This window comes from Ctenocephalides felis, unplaced genomic scaffold (assembly GCF_003426905.1).
Source record: "Ctenocephalides felis isolate EL2017-DRISC unplaced genomic scaffold, ASM342690v1 CF-g0.4_SCAFFOLD_03572, whole genome shotgun sequence".
NCBI lineage: Eukaryota > Metazoa > Arthropoda > Insecta > Siphonaptera > Pulicidae > Ctenocephalides > Ctenocephalides felis.
Genome location: NW_020539726.1, coordinates 41,846,337 through 41,869,240, shown reverse-complemented (window position 1 = coordinate 41,869,240; position 22,904 = coordinate 41,846,337). Strand labels below are relative to the sequence as shown.

At 30.9% G+C, this 22,904-nt stretch overlaps 1 protein-coding gene across 1 annotated transcript in view; it reads left to right on the top strand.

Moving 5' to 3' along the window:
- LOC113388029 (protein hu-li tai shao) overlaps window positions 1–22,904 on the top strand; it is a gene marked incomplete in the record, with an annotated part of 94,054 nt that overhangs the window by 13,453 nt on the left and 57,697 nt on the right. Inside the window, 1 exon segment of the mRNA XM_026625441.1 lies at window positions 17,480–17,581. Coding sequence (XP_026481226.1) covers window positions 17,486–17,581 — 96 coding nt within the window.

Below are 22,904 nucleotides of genomic sequence, written 5' to 3'. Positions count from 1 at the left end.
ATTATTTCAGTTATTATTTTCCTTTTGATATTTTGCAATTACTCGACATTCTTTCCGTCGTCTAAACAGTAAAAAAGAATGTGATATCAGGTAAAAAAACAAAATACTTTAATGTTCTCATGTCTGGTCTCATTTACCTTAAAAGATTAAACCGAAGTCACGCGAATAATCAGAACTATCTGTGTGGTGATCTCTTACACTATAAAAAGGGCGAGGCGATGACGTCCGAACACACATACAAATACACAGACACACACGAAACTATATGTATGTATACATATATACATTTGTACAGGTGTGTGTATGAAGTACAAAGTGAGTGACCGGAAACGATGCGTTCGGTATAATGACCGGAACAACGGCACGTTCCTTACCGTAGTCCGGCGGACAATCCGTAACTATGGCAACGGAAATATACATATATATATATATATGTATGTCGGACAATACGGAAATAGATCTGCACACACGTCATAATCATACATAAATACATACATACATTTATATGTATATACTAGCTGACCCGACAAACGTTATTTTGCTAAGTAAGGTATATTCAAAAAAATTCTAGAGAATCAAAAAATTAATACTTTTAGTGTATAAGGATGTGTTGTTTGAATGCTATATACAATGAGGTATTATAAAAACAAATAAACCCCATTAGTTTGTCCATATTTTGTCCAAACAATCAAACTGCAAGTTTCATACACTTTCTATAGAAAACATGGTATAATCCAATCCAAATCTTTTTTTAGTCTTTCGACTTATTGATTGCGTTTCAAGTTTTTCAGACTCTTTTTGGATTCTGGATTTTGTGTATAATTGTAAATAATACTACTGAGCTTATACAAAATTTGCAAATTTCTGCGAGGAGAGATAGCAAATGAATTAAGTATTTGTTCTTTGACCTGCTTTTCGAAAAGTTTCAAGTAACATTCCATGAATTAAAGTAAATTTAATAAAAAGTATATATGCAGAGGAGGGCGAGGCACAAAGGTGCAATTTGACTTTGAGCAAATATAAACTATATTGTGAAAACCAAAACAATTATATCACAACAAATAACACATTTCAAACGAACAGTTTTCTGACTATGTTCAGTAAAACTGCCAGCTACTTCATCATTGTAGAAAGCTTTTGTTGTAGCTTTTTTGATTTCTTTCAAAAATTCGTTATCTAGATCTTTTTATGTCATTTTTACTCTATAGGCGGAGTAACTTGGAACGGCCAGGTGGCAAACAGGTTTTAATGTCTTATTTTAATTTTAAAGGTATTTTACAAAATAATTACATTTTTAACTAATGCCAAAAAACTACCAACGGAAAAAATACTTTTATTATGGATTTTCAAAGATTGCGGTTATACATCCTTTTTCCTCTACTTTCAAATATTGTTGTAAACATTACTTAACTTTACTGGTTTTTAACACATCGGTGGTGGACCTTTTTTAACCCCGGACCTTCATATATTACTATCTATGGGAAAATGTTATTCGACAAAATGTCACTTTGATCGATACTCAATTTAGGTTCTGAATTTAAATAACATAAATAAAAAATAATTATTAAATTTTTCAAGATTAAGACTGGCCAAATCGGTTTAGCCGTTTTCGAGTTCTAGCGAATCATTTGATCGAGAGCTCCATTTTTATATATAAGATATGTGTATGTGTGTAATTTTTAAATTACAAAATTTAATTCTTCTTAGCTCACTAAATATTTGTACAAATTGCGTTCCTTAATTCGTTTCTAAACCTGCTTTAATCTCAATGCAAACTCGTAATGGCCGTCCCCTATCGCAATCACAATATTATTGTTAACTTAATAACAATAATTCATCCATAAAAGTGATAAGCCTCGAGCATGATGCAACATGTGTATGTTTCGTACTACACATATTATATTATTGTTGTTGCTGGCAAAGTGATATCTCGAAATTTTTTCAAGGCTTTCGGATAATATTGTTACTGTGATGAAATCGTATAATGTATCGAATGCAATTTTGCAATAATGAAAATGCATCGATTGAAAAAATAGAAACGATTGATTTTGTTGGCGTTATAAAAATGAAGAAGGTAAAGACTTTAAACTATTTTTATTATTCCATGCGTATTCGTAGGACTTAGTGTATAAATTTATACTATGTTGTATATGAAAAGTAAATCAATATATTCATAACTCTAAGAATCCAAATCAGTTCAAAACGATGCTTTCAGAACACATGTGTTCAATTTAAATCCTACCCTTAATAGAAAGGTCTCATAATCATTCGGAAGTAGTCGCTATTGTTCGGTAATCGTTGTGTCCACTGTAAATTCCGTTGTGAATCTAGTTTCATGATCAAAGTATGTTCTACGAAAAGCGTAGCCCCTACGTACACTACAAAGCAGTTTTTAACTGTAAAGCGACCATGTTCTAAGAACTTAAGCCTTGGCATTCAAAAGGAGAGAAAAGAAAACACGTAACACTAACTCTCAATCAGAAACATAAATGATCAAACGGCTAGAACTCATCAAATTTCTGTAAAAATTAAAAATGTCTAAAATAAATTCTAATAAATGTGAATCAAAGAATTTAAGTAGTGGGGCGCATGGCATCGTGTCTTAAGGCAAATTCCTGTACCAAATTTTTTTTTTTTTTTTAAAAAATTAACATTTTTGAAAAAAAATTACTCTGAAAGAATTAGATTTTTGAGAAACTATAAATTTTTGACAAACTGCTTTAACTGCGTTAAAATATCTGATAATTTGATGTGCATATGTCTAATGATCATTTTTGACCGACAAATGGCATTTTTTCTTGCTTTTTTTTACTAGATCTCCGAAACCGCTAGACCTGCCTTTATGAAAATTTGATCAGTTTTTCATCTTGTTAATACAAGTAAAATGTTTTTTGAATTATTCAAATCGGACGCTGCGTTTTCTTAAAAACTGAGTTACCGTTTTTGGCACTTTTTGCCCCATATCTTCTAAACGACTAGAATTGCCTTCGTCAATAACTAATCAGCACGTCTCCTTATCAATACGAATCGAATGTTTTCAATTTTCAAAATCGCTTCATCCGTGTTTCTGAAATCGTCGACGAAAATTTGTATCTGAACACACACATACACACACACATACATTCATTTTTTCTAAGGTATGCCAAAATTATTTTCGATTTTTTTGCAAGTACTATAACTTGCCCTACGGGAAGTTAAAAATGTCTAAAAATAGATTTCAATAAATGTGAAAATAGGCTATGTTGTTTGTATTAGTGTCAATTTTTTTAAAAAAAAAAAACAAATTTTTTCTCGTAACTAAAAATACACGTGAGGGTTGGTAGGGGAGGGCGGGTAATTTTGAATATCACCATGTATAACCAAGGGGAACGGGGAGTCCAATAATCCTTAAAAAATCGATCACGTGATTAATGGGACGCCCCCTAATACTTAACACAAATTTTCAAAGTCTAAACCGATTTACTACTGCTTGACATCAAGCCGACCGAGGTTGTTATCGAACCCGGAACTAGTTCGTGCTAGTCCACGTTGATTACCATTATGCCCACGAACTACATTTAATAATCTTTATTTCAAACAATTGTATGATTTTAATTTTGGTTTTAATTGTATAATTCTAATTTTTTTCCCCCGGAGACTCGTCTATAACGACTCACCATTGCCAGTGAAAGAAGTCAGTGAGTCAGTCGAAGGGACGTACGCACTCCTTCTTTGTTTGTATATTGTGATGCAACAAACACTGATGAAGCCCAAAAGCATACTTTCGCAGCAAATGATATTCGTCGTCCGTCGTTCGTCGTCGAATGGTTCAATGACCACTGTTAAATACCACTACCACCGACAATAATACCACTGATGCGATATGCGAAATTGATGTTGACACGAGGGACCACACAGTAATCACTGAAAATTAAACTAGTGGTGCATGGCATCGTGCCTTAAGGCAATTTGCTGGAACTTCCCGTACCGCGATTAAACATTCGAAGAATAAAAATAATCAGTCAACAAAAATGTCTACGAATAAATATTATAAAAACTAGAGTTTTCATTATTTGTACCTTGTGGACAAAATGTAAAAACTTATTAGATTAAACGACGTTGTTTATATGCGTTTGAATGAAATTTATATAAAAACAAAATCTAATTGTTAGAATGAACATATTTTATTTCAAATGCATCAATTTTTCGTTCGCTAAGTATATGCACTGAGTTAACAATTTTAAATAGTTCATGAAGTATCAACTATACAAACATAAAAAGTATCAAAAATTTAAAAAAAAAATATTACAGGCATGGGATTCGAACCCGATCAGTTTTGACTTTCTTAACTACTAACGCGAACGAAAATTGCGGTGACGCGCCGACCAACTCAGCTATAACAACATGCTCACGCACAACGTTATGAGCGGATTTCTAGGATCTAATTGGAAATTTCTGCACTTTTTGTTCTGTATCTTCGAAACGTTTGAACCTGCCTATACCAAAAACTAATCAGTACGTCTCCACATCAATACGAATCGAATGTTTTTTTAATCATTCAATTCGGCCGAGTTATTCTCTCAGAACCTGCTATTTTTTGCACTTTTTGCTCCGTATCTTTGAGACGGTTAGACCTGCCTTCGCCAAAAACTAATCAGCACGTCCCTATATCAATAGGAATCGACTGTTTTTTTTTGAATTATTCGAATAGGTTGATCGGTGTTCCCGAAATCGTCGACAAAAATTTATATCCGCACACATACACACACACATTACAATTCACCCATACAATAATTTTATCTTAGGTATGCCAGAATCTTCAGAAACCTCTTAAACGTAAAGATATATAAAAATTTTCATTTTCGATTTTTTTGCGATTACTATAACTTACCCTACGAAAAGTTATTAATAAAAGATACATTGATTTTTATTTTGGATATAAAAAAATTAATGTTGAAGTGAGCTGTTTTATAACAGCAGCATTTGTTTTTTTTTCACCTAAAAAAAAATCCGAACTTGTTTCTTGTTCCGGGTCACGTGCCGGATCAATATAATCTCGCCACGAAAATTTACCCTATAGACCTCAGAGGTCGAAAACCTTTTCCAGAAGAATATTGAGTTCGATTTTAAATTGTTAAAGAATGTGTATTATTTTAGAAATTGTCGAGGCTTTACAACAATACCTATACAAGCATAAGGTGGATATTAGTTAATTTTAATCCGACAAAATACGTTTTACTTTTGTAATGTACGAGTGAAAAGGGTTATTATTACGACTGTTACTTAAAATGAAAGTAATTGACAATACGTTAATTTGCATCAACACCAAGTTGGTCTTGGTTATCTGGAACATAATAACATTAGTATTTTCTGACTCATCTTGGTGATACATGATGATATTCGAAATTAACCCCCCTCCCATCCATCATCCAATATCACGTAATTTTTTAGTTATGAGAAAAAAATGTAACATTTTTGTTTTTTTTTTAAATTTCGGTAATTAATAATTTCACGTGATATCTTACTATACCCCTCCCCTCAACCACGTAATATTTTGTTTTTTTTTTCAAAATCCCTCCTCTCTCTTTTAGCCTCACGTGATTAGTGGGCGCCCCCTTAGTCTTGGCATTTGGTTATTTGTAACCGATTATATTTCTAATAAAAATGTCGATATCGACTTCATAAAGTCCTGAACCAAGAATTCTACAGTTTTTTAATCGAGTTGTCTACCCCTGCTCAGAGCTTCTAATACATGGAAAATGTCCTCTAGATTTCCCGTGACCTTTTTCTTTCCACTTTCCTACATCCTTTCCTTCCTTCTGCTCGCGTTCGGATGGATAAGGGTCGATAACCTACCCTTATGTCACGCTTGGAAGACCTTACGTGAATAAAATATGAATTGCGCAACAAACCCTAACCTTGTGGAATAGATATATAGATACATATATGTATATAAACATATGTGTATATTAGGGTGGTCCTTAAAATGGTCATTTTCGAATTTTCTTGCTCCCAGGGGCTCAAATGGTTCCAAATGGATAAAAAACAATTCTCTCAAAGTTTTAGCTCTTAATATTAACTTTTAGATAGTGCGCAATTCAATCAAACTTTTTATGGAAAGAGCATGGAAAAATTTTGAAAATTTAAAAAAATGTCTTGGGTGTAACTTAGCGACAAATGAATAAGTTTTATTAATTTATTTGCTCGCTAAATTACATCTAAAAAACATTTTTAAAATTTTTGAAAAAATTTTCATGCTATCTCCATACAAAACTTTGATTGAATTGCGCTCTATCTAAAAGACAATATTAAGAGCTAAAACTTTCAATTCAGAGAATTGTTTTTTATCTATTTGGAACCATTTGAGCCCTTGGGAGCTAGGAAATTCGAAAATGTCCATATTAAGGACCACCCTAATATATATATATATATATATATATATATATATATATATATAATGTTGAATCATTTTATAATAATTTGGTTAATGAAATATGTGAGTCGAAATCTTTTTAAAATCGACTGTAAAGATTGCGATGCTATTATTTATGTAGGTAAAACAGGACTCGAACAAAATTATAACTCAGTATCAAACTATGATTACGTTAAAAGTCTGAATTGTAGTTTCAATTTTGATGTTGCTTCAATATTATATCACGAGTCAAATACATCACAGAGACGCTTTTCGGAATCTTGCTTTATTCAATTAGACAAAAATAGCATCGACAAAAGAAATGATACTCCTTCACTTTGTGAGAATTACTAACAAGTTTTAAACAATGTTTCGACGTATTTTTTTAATTTTAATTAATCGCTTTTGCTTCCTTTTTTGCATCTTCAAACTTCAATGAATGATCTTTTACTATTACGATAAAATTTATAATAAATCTTACAATGATCTTGCGCTTTCAACTTATTCCACTACTCTTAAAACAAAAATATACTTACAGTTGTTTTAGTATGTTGCCATAGCAACGTATTAGCAGCTGTTAACTGTAAAATTTTATAATATATGATACAAAAAAGTAATAAAAATTACCAACCCTCGGAAAACAACCACCCATTCTAGTTCGCTTAACAAAATGCATCGACTCGATTGCATGAAGCCTTCGGCCAAAAATGTTATTTCTGATATTACAGTCGTAAAATTTTTTATTACACATTCACCATGGACGTTTCAAATATTTCCGATTCTTATCTTTCTTATCTCGACTTATCGACATTTCTGGGGGGGCAGTTCAACAACCCCCAGGGGCGCTCCCGAGGGAAACCCCGTCAGTGGAAAAACTCATTACGCAGCGAAATGCATTCGTAATAATAGGGAGGATAAGTCAGAAAATTTTTTTATTACTATTTTTGAAACCAATGGTGATTTTATTCTTCGAGTATAAAATTATTTAGAGATACTACTATACCAATTGTTTCTATTTATTCCTAGAGGTCACGTTCACAAACAATTAACATCAATACGAAGAAACTGACATCCTTCCTTAATAATTAGCGCTAATTATTAATAATTAGCGATAGCTAATTAGTAATCAATTTCGCGATGATAAATTTCAGGGCGCAGTCCATAATGTCTTATACGATAAGATAAAATCAGATTGTGATTGTTTTGCACAAAGTTTTTTTAATCGATTGCAAAATATAGAACCGCACCTTTGGAATTAATATTTTGTAATTGATACCAGTGAATGGATTGATCGTAAATAAGTACAAATTTTTTGTGGTAAAACAATTTAAACTAGTGGTGTATGGCATCGTGCCTTAAAGCAAATTGGTGGAACTTCTTGTGCCGAAAACTTAATTATTAAAAAAAAACTTTAAAATAATTAGATTTTTGAGAAAATTTAGAATTTGACTTTTTAAAAACTGACTTTTTTGAAAAAATAATAGATTTTTTTATATTTTGATTTTTGTATTGATTTGTTTTTTTGAACATTTTTTCGGAGTCGAAATATCAAAGCGCGTAAGCGCCGCGTAGTTGTCTAACGTGTAAACATTGGTACGGAACTCATATAAAAAATGCACACAAAAATTGTACTTATTATTATCTTTATAGAATATCTGATAACACGATGGACATATGTCTAATGTCCATTTTTGACAGCCAAATTGCATTTTTTTTTCCTTTTTTATTGGATCTCTGGAGACACTGGACCTGCCTTTACAAAAATTTACCACATTTAAATGTTTTTTAATTAAATAAATCGGACGTTCCGCTGTCTTAAAAACTGAAATCCCATTTTTGGCACTTTTTGCCTCGTATCTCCGAAACGACTAGACCTACCTTAGCCAAAAACTAATCAGCGCGACTCTTCATCAATAAGAATCGTTTGTTTTCTTGAATTATTCAAATCGGTTGATTCGTGTTCGCAAAATCCGACAAAAATTTGTATCCGCACACGCATACACACGCTCACATACGCTCACATACATCAATTTTTTCTGACGTATGCCAAAATGTTCAGAAACCTCTGAAACGTGAAGATATGCAAAAAACTTATTTTTTGTTTTTCAGCTCATTATTATAACTTACTTCAATTTATTGAATTATTATAATCAAACACTTTTACATGCTTACAATTAGACAAATTATTGACGCACCTAGATACATTCCAATTTGTCTTCTAAACTTGAACTAAGTGCTCAGATTGTAGATATAAAAATTAGTTAATTAAAAATTCTAATAGCTTAGTTAGGAAATTATTAGATCAACTCCAAAACAAAAAAAATCAGCAAAAATCATAATGATCCACAAATCCATGGCATCAAGTTCAAAGTCTCTATTATATGGACAATTGATTTATAATTAATTATCAATGTCAATTTATTGATTTAATTTAATGTTAAATTTAGACAAATAATTAGGTAAACGCTTAGTAAAAAATCATTTGAATTGGTTTACAAGAAAGTCCATTTCTGTAACGAGGATATCAATCACTCAGTCTTTGTAATTGTATCCAATTCCAAACATATAAATAGACAAAAGTAGAATCTTGTTAGTTTCCGATTTCTCAACATTTTTAAACGTAATCAGTTCAAGATCTCTGTACACCCTAGATCAGTTCTCCTCTTTGCGTCTGTTGTGTTGACATATTTAAATAAACACATGTGTGGAATGAATCTTCCAAAAATATCTTTGGATTTGAATCGTTTTTTTGAAGACTAGGTTAAGGAATCACTAAGGAAATGAAGACCAAACTAGAACAGAAATTAAATTAACTATGGAGGAAAACTGTATACAAATTATTATTACTGGTGTTGTACCCTCTGGTCTATGACCATGGTGTGATTTTATTTACGCCGATTTCCTTTTTTGTGTTAATGTGAATGGTGATACCCTGGTGTACTCTTGAACTTTATAATATTCCTATTTTATTTTTTTTATCATTTTCCCAACAATTTTGCACCTTCTCCTGGTAGTCTTCGACGTCGTCGAAGACCAGACGCCCACGTGCATCCAACGTAACTTCCAAACCGGCTCTTCGTTCAATATTATCACTGAATTCACCGTTGCAGTAAACGATTCTTCCTACATGCAAACCACATTTAACCATTTGTGACAACATACACACACACTTTGGAAATAAATCAAATATGTCCAATGATAGGCTCTACCTGAAATGGACATTCTTGTAAATCAAAATTAAAATGTATCTAGTTGTGCAGGTTTGCAAAATGCAGGATATATTTGTTGATTTTTTTTATTTAATCTTATTTCTTATTTAAATGTAATTTTGCAAAAACCACGAAAAATTACCAGGTCACCCAAACAAATATTTAAAAGAATTAAGCGAGGAATCTTCTACTCGAAGATTGAAAAAAAATGGCCATACGATCTTAAAAAAAATTTCAAAAAAATAAAAAAGAGATATCTCATGGGAGATATCTCATAGATGATGAGTCTTAAAAAATTTATATTATTTTGATCGGCAATAAATCTATGCAAAAAAAAAAAATAATGTAATTTTGGTGACAAATGTATAAATATAAGATTTTGAAATGCTACCCTGTGGTAGTCATTTTAGATTCAAAAATGGATTAAATAAAATTACAGAACAGTAATAAAAAAAAGAGTGCTCGTAAGGTTCACACGCGATTGAAGTAAAACTTTTTTGTTATTATACGAGATGGTATTTAAGTAAAAATAAATACATCATATAACAATTTTGAATAATGTTCATTATTAATATGGTGGCACTCGTGATGCACACATTTATTAGTGTTAACCATTATACACATTTATATAATGATAAATTATAAATTATATATTTATAATAGCATTAAAAATATGTATAATATTTAAAAACAATAATGTAATTCAAATATGATATGATCGGTTTGTCATTGTAATTTAGCATTTAGAAATGAACCTTTATTAGACAAATGAAGTAATTGCTGATTAATAAATTCTATAATATTCGTTCACACAGTGGATTATGAAAAACAATGCCTAAACAAATATTGTTTTCGCAACTTCACTCATCATGTAATATTTGTGTTTGAAGAACTTCATGTAATTAAAATCAACATACATTTATTGACTGCTTGTATTTTTTTTACTTTTTCGCTGGCGATATAATCTCATTCTTTGAACAGCTGTAATATCTGTCTTGCCTAAAAAATATTTTCCATTCTAATAACTTCAAAGATTTATAGAAACTACGAATAATATAGAAATAATTTCTAATCAATAAACTTACGTTTAGTACACGGCACAAATGTTCAATTTGTTTTTTTATTTTCAAGGAACAGGGTAAAATATTCTTCTGATTCAGGCATTTTTCATTAAATCAAGATTTGTACTGCGATGTAACTTTAAAATGTTTATTTATCTATGCCGATTTCCTTGTTGATATCGGTACGCGTACAACGTTGATGCTGGTACGCATACAACAACAGATCTCTATTCACATACACGACGACTAATCACAATCGACTCGTATAGAAATGATGTAACGCTATTTCCGTTGCACACACTAGTTTAAAGAAGTTTTACTTCAATAACTTTACATTATATGTGATTTGCTAAATTTATAAGCTTAGTACTTTTGAGTCTTCTGAGTATATTTGATGAGAGCAAGTCTTTGGCGTCAAATCTTCTAATCTGGTTTTGTACATATTGGAGTCCTGGTTGATCAGCAAATTTGGAACGTACTTGGGAGCTCTTAGTATTTTTTTTAATAATATTATTGTGTGACCTTTGCAAAATGTCCATATTAATTTGCCTAGGCATTTGTTGATGATAACCTGAAAATACGTTTTTGTATTGCTGATAATCTTAAAAAAGAATCTCCAAATACTGGCTCCTTTGTTGAATGTCTTCAGCACGGTATTACAAATAAAGACTTTGTTTTATTATCGTCCTAGTTTGGTATGTGGACTTCAAATGTTGATTTCTTTGTCTGTGTTTGGACGCCACTGCTCTATTGAGGACCCTTCCCTGTTGTGGAACAGGAAACGTTTATTACCGGTCTGTTCGGCTCACAGTGCGACGCCTTGTTTTAAACAAAACTAACTACTATATTGGTATCGTTTAGACACATACACAAACATTTATGTAAAAAATATTAGAAGGCATAACATGAAAAAGAAAAAATTACATATATACACCTAAGTCTGTTTTTACACGGTCTTTTTGTACACGGTTTTGATATAACACGGTTTGAAAATTGAATATTTTTAGTTTTTTTACACGATTTTATTCCATTTAGCACGATTTGAAATTTTATGTACTTAAATTTTTTTGTCAAATTTAATTTTTTGCGATGTATGTTCATATCACAAAAAAGTATTTATGAAAGAAAAAAGTCTGAAACCATCGATAGTATCGATAGTTTGCGAACACTAGCTTAAAGATTTAAGTGAACTCCCCTTTAGCGCGTACAATCAATTTTTACTGGTCAAAGCAAATGTGAATAGCATTAATTTAGGGGAATTATTATTAAAATAAACATGAATTCTTGTTCTTGAAAATTCTTGTTATTCACTAATTTTAATAGGTTTTAGAGAGTAAGACGAATCACCCATTTTTGTATAAGATCAATGTCTTTTTTTACTCGTTTTTTTTTTACACGGATTCTTCTGGAACCAATCTCCGTGTAAAAACAGACTTAGGTGTATTTATATATACGAGAGTATCTTTTTTTTTAAAAAAAAATTTATTGGCCTTCGCTTTACAGCATTTTTAGGCACCTACATTATTCATACTATTTTTCATCATATTCTATGCAATTCTTACATATGTATTTCTTATACATCATTTATATAGCATATTTCTTATATATCATATATACTATATCTTTACTTATATCCTAAACTACCATTCAATTTTCTTCCAACTGATTCTCATTCTTCTTTTTGTTTGACAGAGTATCTTCATTTCTTCATAAGTTTCGACGTGTAATCTTATGCCATCATCAGTAAATTTAGAAACGTTACATTACCAGATTCTCATCTAATTTGCTTGACTTGACTATACCCACAATCTATTTATATTTAATTTACAGATAAAGATATCATTTTCAATAAATTAAGAATCAATTTAATAAATATTCTTACAGCAACCGCAGCAGCATCCATTAATAAACATATTTTAAAACCCTTATTTATAATTTTATTAAAGCAATATTTGAATTTAGATGAAGAGACCATATATTTCTCTATTGTAGTTTTACCAAAGGGGACCCGGATCGTGTGGAATTAACCTCATAAATTTATTTGTGACCCCGGAATTAAAATTCGTTGTGATGAATTCATCATAGTAAGAAGAACTATGTCTTGGATTGATCTTATTTAACTGATGCTTTTATTATTTATTATTATGGTTTTTTGCATTTTTTTCTAAATTGGCCAAAGTTTAAAAAATATTACAAGTTTTTCATTTTGAATTTAAATCTTAAGACAGTTTCTTAATTAGAGTATATACATTAAAAATTATAATTACATATTTATTCATTGATAATTACTATAATTGATTAAGTATTAAATACTATAATATATATTTTCTAACATCATTTTAATTAAATAAATTTAGATGAATAATTTATTAAACATTTGCCTTTTCACAAGCCCAATCTCACGGACAGGCCAAAAGTGCACTCAACCTAAAGCTAGGCCTTTTTCAGGTTAGAGATATAAAATAGATATACACAAATAAAAGGCAAACCATTGGGGGTTTCTTAAGAAGCCACGATTATCAAACCAATTATTAAAATAATTACTAATTAATCTTATAGACAGATTGTAATTTATATAAAATAAATTACAATAAAAAATGCAAAATTCATATGCTTTTGAAATAATATCTGACTAAAATTGTATATTGACTCGTATCATTATTTCTAATAAAAATGTAACTAGAGGTGTATGGCCTTAAGGCAAATTGCTGGAACTTTCTGTACCATTTTTTTTTTTTAATTAAATTTTTGTTTAAACTTTGAAAAAAAATAGATTTGAGAAATATTAAATTTTTCAAAAATATTGACTTTTTTGGAAAAAAAGGTTTAAAAAATGTTTTTTTTTTATTTTGAAATGTTTTGGAAATTTGAACTTTTTTCAAAGCAATCGCACTGCTTTAGCAGAATAGAGACAAAATATCGAAGCGCGTAAGCGTCGCGTCGCCGTCTAACGGATAAACATTGGTACAGAACCCATAGGAATGTAATCAAAATTGACAAATATTATTAAAATCTTTATAAAATAGCTGATAATTTGATGTGTAAATGTCTAATGATCATTTTTGACCGCCACACATACATCCATTTTTACCTTAAAATGTAAAGATACGCAAAAATGTTTATTTTCGATTTTTTTTGCGATTACTATAACTTACCCTACGGAAAGTTAAAAATTCCTTTTATTTAAAAGTAGCTGTAAATAAATTAAGCGATTTGGATAAGATGCAATTGTATTACTTATTCATTAGTATTGAATTTCAGTTTATAGATCTTCACATAAAGAGTTCTATTTATAAGTCGCTATAATATATATATATATATATATATATATATATATATATCCATTAATAATTGTTATCTGAGCAATTAATGACCATTTCATGGTTGATTTATTACTCTGGCAACATTGCCGAGATGACGTCACATCCATAAACCGTTACGATAAAATTTATTCACAATTAAAACCAAATTTTACTTTCAATAAAAATATGATTTTTTATTGTTTAAACAGCAATCAGAACTTAGGAGATAACTTTATATACAAAGATATAATATATCATGTATAAAGATATCATGTATAAATAATAAATTAACTTATTAATAACAGTTCATACTTAATATTCCAAAGTGACTATGTATATGTATGTAATTACCAAGGGGGCACACGCGACGGCGCCCCGTCGGCTAGACAAAATTCCTAGAAGTCCGTAAATCAATTTCAGGACAAAACGGACAAAGTATGCACTTAGGAATTACGTTTAAGTGAAAATCCATCCAGGAAATTCCTTAAATACTATTACTTAACTACCTAACCTAACCACCGATGCAAACGTAATAGAGATTTTATCAATATTTAGGAAAAAGGTATAAATGTACTTATTAACTTCCCGAAGGAGAAGTTTATGTTTTGACCAAAAAATCCGATTCGCTAATTTTGTTTTCTCTTGGACGTTTCAAGCCATTCTGAATCGAATGAGACCAAATTTAAGGAAAAAGTATGTGTGTGTGTGTGTGTGTGAACAGATTTTTTGCCGCAAATCGACGTTTTCTCAAAAACGGCTGGGCCGATTTCAAAAATTTAAAAGCCATTCCATGCATCTTAATGAGGACTAGCGTTTCTCAGTTCCGTAAATTAGCCAAGCCATTTTTTTCTAAATCGCAGAAAAGTAAAAATTTTTGTCCAATATATTTTAGAGGATTTTTATGAATTTTTTTTTGACGATAGATACCATACTCTTATGAATCTTACTACAATATTTCGGCTCTACAACTCGTTTTACTTTAAAAATTCGTCAAAGTTTGCAAAAATTAGTATCGTTTTTTTGGTATCTGTAAAAATTAGAACTTTCATCGGTGTTTGCTCAAAAACGCCTGAACCGATTTCAGAAATTTAAAAACCATTTGATGTTCGTTTGTTTTCAAAAAGTATGTGTAATAAATTCCCTAACTTTTAATCACTCATAAATGAATTTATTTTTTATTGATTTATACATATCGGGAAGTTCATGTAACTTGCTCAAGGCAAAATACCAATACCAACTAGTTATCTTTTATGATGTATGTATGCATGTGTGCGGGTACAAATTTTCGTCGACGATTTCGAGAACACGGATCAACCAATTAGAATGATTCAAAAAACATTCGATTTTTATTAATAAGGAGGCACGCTGATTAGTTTTTGGCAAAGGCAGATCTAGCCATTTCGGATATTAATTTTAATTCTAGCTAAAGTTTTAAAGCTCATTTATGACTTGAAATATCACTTAAAATAATATATTTGAAATCATTCAATATTCTTATAATTAGAATATTTCATTAAGGTATAGAAATTTTCAGCAACTTGCCTTGCAAACGATGCCATACACCACTAGTTTTCTTAATCCCTTAAGAGATGTTTGATTTTGTCAGAACTTTCGCTCGCAAATTATATATTCTTTCTACACAAAAAAATAATATTTTTACTAATTGGATAATTTCCTGATGTCATTAAATGTATTGGTCTATAGTTTTTTTTATTAATATTTCCCTCTTGTTTAATAACAAGTTGGTATATCTAATATCACTATCTGATAGTACCGTTCCATTTATTATTACATTTTTCACGTATCACGTAGATAAATATTTGTCGTTGACACGAACGATAAAAAATTAGTTTGTGATTACATAACGGAACGAACACGGCCATTGTATCTTTTGTTATCTAATCTATGAGAAAACTAAGAAAAGAAAAAATACACGTAGTAAAAAACAAACAATAAGTATATGGAAGATTTTATAGGAAATGAAATATGACATAAATTTTTGCCATCAGGCAAGTCGAGGGTTTTTTTGGGACATTTGTTATAATCGGGCAACACTGCTACGAGGGCAATTGTAACATGGATAAAGCACCTACCATAGGCCTATAATATTTTTGTACAATTTCTTCCAGTGCAAGTACATAAGAGAGATTGATCCTCGTAAATCTTTAGTTGAAATCGTTTTTAGACCTTAATTTTGGCTGATCTTGAAGATGATTTTGATCATATGCATATTGCATTTATTACATGCATATGCATTTTCTTCAGTTGATATTACTTTGAAATATCTCTCTAATCGATAATGTTTTATCGATAATACTTGTTGAGAATATGTCGAAGAATTTAAAAGACAAGACAAAGATAACTTTTTCTCGTTAAATACAAACTCGATGATTCATAGGAAACGAGATAAGATTAGATAATGTTGTTTTTATCTTTTAATGACTTTTACAAAAAAAACTTGCACTGAAAGAAACATTCATACAGTACTAGGCCATAAAAATACCGTTACAAACTAGTGGTGCATGGCATCGAGCCTTAAGGCAAATTGCTGGAACTTTCCGTACAGTATTCGAGCAAAAAAAAATCAATAATTATTGATCAACAAATAATTAACATGGACAACTCAAAAAAAAAGTTATGAACTGTCGAATCGACTTATGATGATAAAGTCCTAAAAAAAACCAGTGTCAAAATTGGTTTGTCAAATGTCATTCTGGTCATAACTTAAGTTATGACAAAAATTTTGTTTTGATTTCCTTCTTTTAAAGAACTCATATAAACAGTTGAATTTTCTCCTATCTAATACCAAAAGTATTTTTTCTCTATAAATCATTTTTATACATTCAATAAATTAATCGCATCACTTCTTTCAGACTCCCTGCTTCTTGAGTATTGCCAGATGTTGCTTTAATAATATAAATTTAGTGTGGGGACATTACAACTGTACAGCATATAATTATATATATGAAAACCGTTCAATCATTTAATTTATATGTCAAATTATTTGTGTATCACAACTCTTTAAATTATTGCAAATTGCATTCATCTTGCTCTTTTTGTAGCTTTTAAGATTAAGGGACCGATTCTGTCGCATAACAGAAAAATGTTATGACAAGGTCATGTTATGAAGAACTTTCCATACTAATATTGACAAAAGCCATGCGGTTGTTGTGCAGTCAGGCGAAAACATAACCTAAAAGCCGCACAAATGTCAAAAAACGATCTTAGATTACAGCGTCTTTTTGACCCAGCTTCATAACATACGAATGACGTTGCAGTTTATGTGTAAAACGCCTGAATGCACAGCGAATACATAACATTTTGAAAGTATTCAGTATGATTTAATAGCATAATGTATGCAAGTTGGCCAAGTAACATGGCCTTGCCATAACATACGGTCCCTAAGATAAGTGACGGCCATGCCATGGTGATACCCGATTAAGTGGTAATTGATAAATATTAATTTTTAATTCTATTAAATATTTTCTACATGTGTCGTTTTTCTTGTTCTTGCAGTAAACGATGGCCGAGGTCCAGGAGCAGGTTCAGACGAACGGTCTGGCGAACGACACGGAGGATGACGAAAGGGCGAAGGCGCGCCCTGCAGACATTGACGCGGTGAGTAACCTCTAAAACGATACAAAAATATTTAAAATCACTTGATTAAATATATTGGTTATATTCTTCCTCGGCGATTCATTTTTGAGAGAATGTCTCGTAGCCATAGACCTTATAATTAATTCGAAGTTTAATCCTATGCAAAGTTTCCTAACCTCACTTTTTTCGCCATAGTTTTAGATCTATAATTGAACGTTAAAATATTTAGAATAAGCTAAGTGTTGGAGTGTTGAAAACAGTGATGCAATGTATCTATGGTAGAGACAATTGCATTTAATTTCATTTACGAGATCTGTTCAAAAAGTACCCGGAATTTTCGTTTTTTCAAAAAAATATTTATTTATTCGTCTACATTAATGTGGTCCCCTTCAAAGTAGTCCCCCCCAGATATAATACACTTATGCCAGCGTTTTTTCCAATTTTCGAAGCACCCTTGATATTCACTTTTTGATATGTCCTTGAGCACTCTCGGCGATTTTCTTCAATCGAGGAAAACCGCCGTCCTTTCATGGGTCTCTTCAACTTTGGGAATAGGAAAAAGTCACACGGAGCCATATCTGGTGAATTTTTGCACTTTGCAACACTTTATTTCATTTTTTACGCAAAATTTAATACAAATTCTTTGACTTTTCAATTCTTCCATTGTAAAAATCGCCGAGCTCAGAAAAACACGTCGAACCTTAGCGACTACCACAGACAAAGTAAACAGTGAATATAGCTGAAAATTTCATCATACTTTAGGGGCATGTATACCAACACAATAAAAAAAAAATTTTGACAATCAGACACTCCAGACCCGCGAAATTTAATTATTAGTAATTCCGGGTACTTTTTGAACACACCTCGTATATATAACGTCAATTTGCACGAGGTTTCCTAACCTCTCATTCCTAACTATATATTTTAGTGCTGCCATCTATCACGTTACTTGTCACTTCATTTATCTTTCGTCAACACGTACTTGCAAATCATTTCTTGCAAAAATTGGAGAGTCCGCGATTGTCGTCGGCAATGTTCGCTCAGACACGTGACGTCACATACCCATCTATGTTTTTGCACTACATACAACGGAAAACATATGAGGACTTAGCAAGTCTATGCTCGTCTTATCCAAAATTCGCTACCCAGGATTGCCCAATAATAGTCCAGTCATTTGGTCGTTTTGCCGGTACAGTACTCCGGGAATTCTGAAAATTGGTAATCTTATGGATTTCGAGGTGCTCTTTACGAAAATCAACTTTGCCACCTAAAATTTGAACGGCAAGTTGCCGCCATATTGGAAAAATGGCGTCAAACAACAGCTTTTTTGAAATATCTCCTTTCTGGCTGATTCTACGATATAAGTATCTATGTACGAATTAAACTAGATAAAATTTCCAATAATACTTTAGAAAACCGTTTTTTTGTAAAATTGATAGTTTGAGAGCACGGCCGCCTCAAAGTCTTTGCTGCTCTCGCCTTAGTATCAAATCTCTCCATATATGACAGCACTTTGAACTTGACCACATTCTTTCTAATAAATAAATATTTTCAATATTATATTAAGCGAATAAGATCTAGAAATAAGATAATTCAAATATTTTTCTGTTTTTTTGCTAATTTTTTAACACTTCAAGCTACTTACTTATAGCTACTTTGCCATTGAAGTGTTAAAAAAACAGAAAAATATTTGAATTATCTTATTTCTAGATCTTATTCGCTTAATATAACATTGAAAATATTTATTTATTAGAAAGAATGTGGTCAAGTTCAAAGTGCTGTCATATATGGACAGATTTGATACTAAGGCGAGAGCAGCAAAGACTTTGAGGCGGCCGTGCTCTCAAACTATCAATTTTACAAAAAAACGGTTTTCTAAAGTATTATTGGAAATTTTATCTAGTTTAATTCGTATATAGATACTTATATCGTAGAATCAGCCAGAAAGGAGATATTTCAAAAAAGCTGTTGTTTGACGCCATTTTTTCAATATGGCGGCAACTTGCCGTTCAAATTTTAGGTGGCAAAGTTGATTTTCGTAAAGAGCACCTCGAAATCCATAAGATTACCAATTTTCAGAATTCCCGGAGTACTGTACCGGCAACAGCCTTTTATTGCACCAAATGACTGGACTATAAGCACAGAACGTAAATCCCAGACTTGATACATTATTAATTGCAAATTAGTCGCTTTAATCTGTCTATAATTCCGACTAAAATGTTTTATAAACATTTCTTAGTTTTATTTGATCCGAATTATTCTTGATCGTGATTATATTTACATGAAGAACTTCTGAGAGCAGCAATGTTAGATCTCTCGGAGCAGCAGCATGTGGAATATAAAATATGTATGTTGAATTTTATTAGTTATATTGGCGTGCGAGCAAAAATAGTATCGCACACAACTATACTAATATACAACTATATACTAGTATGTATAGTGAAGTCGAGTCAGTCACTAGAACATATGATAACGAAGAGAAATAGTGGGAGAGCTGGTGAACTGAACTGATAGATGGACATCAGAATTATCACACTTTTAGCTGTTACATTGCAATTAATACAATTACCCCTCCCCCCTCGTCTTTCTCTTAGTAGACCCCACTCTCCCCCTCATTTTTGTACCCCTCCCTCCCCTTGGTGATGTGTGGTGATAATTAAAGCTAGCCCTCCCTTTCTCGTCGTGTATTTTCAATATCCAGAAAAAACATTCAATTTCGTAAATTTTGAACTTTTTTTTTTAATTCAAGTACAAATCTTACTAGGCCCCTCTCCCTTAATTAATAATTGATATTTACTAATTCATTCATTAATCACGTGATCGATTTTTAAGCATTTTTGTACCTCTCCCATTCAACATTCTGTGTTTTTTTCAATATCCAGAAAAACACTCGATTTTTGTAAATTTCGCAAATTTTGAACTTTTTTTTAATTCAAATAAAAATCTTACTAGACCCCTCTCTCCCAATTGATATTTGATATTTACTAATTCATTTATTAATCTCGTGATGGATTTTAAAGCATTTTTGTATCCTTCTCTCCCCTTGGTGATAATTACAACTACCTCACCCCTAGTCCATATAACATTAAGTGTATTTTCAATATCCAGAAAAAAACATTCGATTTTTGTAAATTTCGCAAATTTTGAACTTTTTTTTTAATTCAAGTGAAAATCTCAATAGACCCTTCTCCCCTAATTGATATTTGATGTTTACTAATTCATTCATTAATCACGTGATCGATTTTTAAGCATTTTTGTATCTCTCCCACCCCTTCGTGATAATAATTTTTTTTTAAATTCAAGTAAAAATCTTCGTTGATCACGTGATCGATTTTTAAGCATTATTGTATCACTGCCTCTCTTTCGTGATCCAGAAAAAAATACTCGATCTTTGAAAATTTCGCAAATTTTGGACTTTTTTTTAATTCATGTAAAAATCTTCGTTGATCACGTGATCGATTTTTAAGCATTTTTATATCCCTGCCTCTCTTTGGTGATCCATAAAAAATATTCGATTTTTGGAATTTTGTAAATTTTTGACTTTTTTTAAATTCAAGTAAAAATCTTTGTTAATCACGTGTTCAATTTTTAAGTATTTTTGTATCCTTGCTTCTCTTTGGTGATCCAGAAAAAAACTCGATTTTTGGAAATTTCGCAAATTTTGGCATTTTTTTAATTCAAATAAAAATCTTCGTTAATCACGTGATCGATTTTTAAGCATTTTTGTATCCCTGCCTCTCTTTGGTAATCCAGAAAAAACATTCGATTTTTGGTAATTTAGTAAATTCTTGACTTATTTTAATTCAAATAAAAATCTTACTAGACTTCTCTCCCCCAATTGATATTTACTAAGAGATGGTTTGTTTCATTCACATTTATTTAACTAACTGAAAAACTAGTTAAAAATATGACGATTTGATTCTTTGTGTGATTTTTCTACCAGTGTCCTGTCTATTATTAAATATGTACCAATATGAGAAGAACCTTATGAGAGCTGGCTGGTTGTTGTTTATGAACCAACTGTTTAATTTCACTTCAAGGCTGCCCATCCATACATTATATATATATAATATATATATATATATATATATATATATATATATATATATATATATATTTAACGATGATGATGCATTCAGTTCGGATGTTATAATATTTATTGGACGAATGTAGTTCATTGAAACATTTATGAAAGACTTAATTCTTGGGTATTTGATATGGATAAATGGATATTCTTTGTAACTGCATTCTTGATAATAATTATCATAGTTCTTAAAAATAACACACACTTTAATAAAGCAAATATATACACGTAAATGATTAAATAAAGTAACTCATACAAAAATCAGTAAACTAAATTGTTTATCATTATATTAGACTGCAGCAACTCAACGTCGCACACTTGAAAATAAAATAAAATATGAAAACCTATAAGGTGTTGTAAGTGTTGGCTTAACTACATTTCAGAAGGCAACCCAACGGTTGTCCTATCCCGATTAATTTATTATTATAAATTACTGGAGAATGACGACTTCTGATGCAGCAATAAGGATTAAGGGCACTGGGATCTAATATAGGTTCTGGTAGTAATCAGTATTGAAATCGTTATTGAGGATGAGGATGGGGGTTGTTTAGACCCTTTCGGAATAATTTATTGTATATAATACTATATCTGCTCCAAGAATTAGAAATTTGACCTCGATATTGATTTACAATCAATAGCACTAGTGCTTGACATCAGGTTGCCCGAAGCAGGTATTTGATACCAACGTATGTCATCAACCTCTGTTTGGGCATCCATAGCTCTAACCACTGGGCTAGGAAATTTCAATCTGAAAACATGAAAGTTTTTTATTTTTAGAATTTTTCTAGCCAATTGTTTGTAATCTGGGTTAATATAATAGTTGTGTAAAATGACAATGTAATTTAAAACATGTCGGAGTAATAATAATAAATCAAGTATTTCAACGTTATCATTATTATTACATCAAAATTATACCAATTAAGTAATAATGCCCGTGGCGTTTTCCAGAAATGTAATTATCATTATTATGTGAGCATAATTATTTTGGGTATTTGTTGAAATATTTCGGTGAATATCGTAACGGTACTTTTTTATATATTTTGTAATTACATGTTGTTATGTCATTGCGGTTAAAGAATTTATTACCAATCATAAAATGTAAATAAAAAAACGATTAAAATTAACAAAACTCGTTGAGATTTATTAGGCTTTGGAAATACCTAAGAGAAATAATTAAATATAATTATTATATTAGTCAAAAACATTGAGAAGCCATTCTCGGAGAAATTAGAAATGTTATGGTAGGTTTGGGTCTATGTT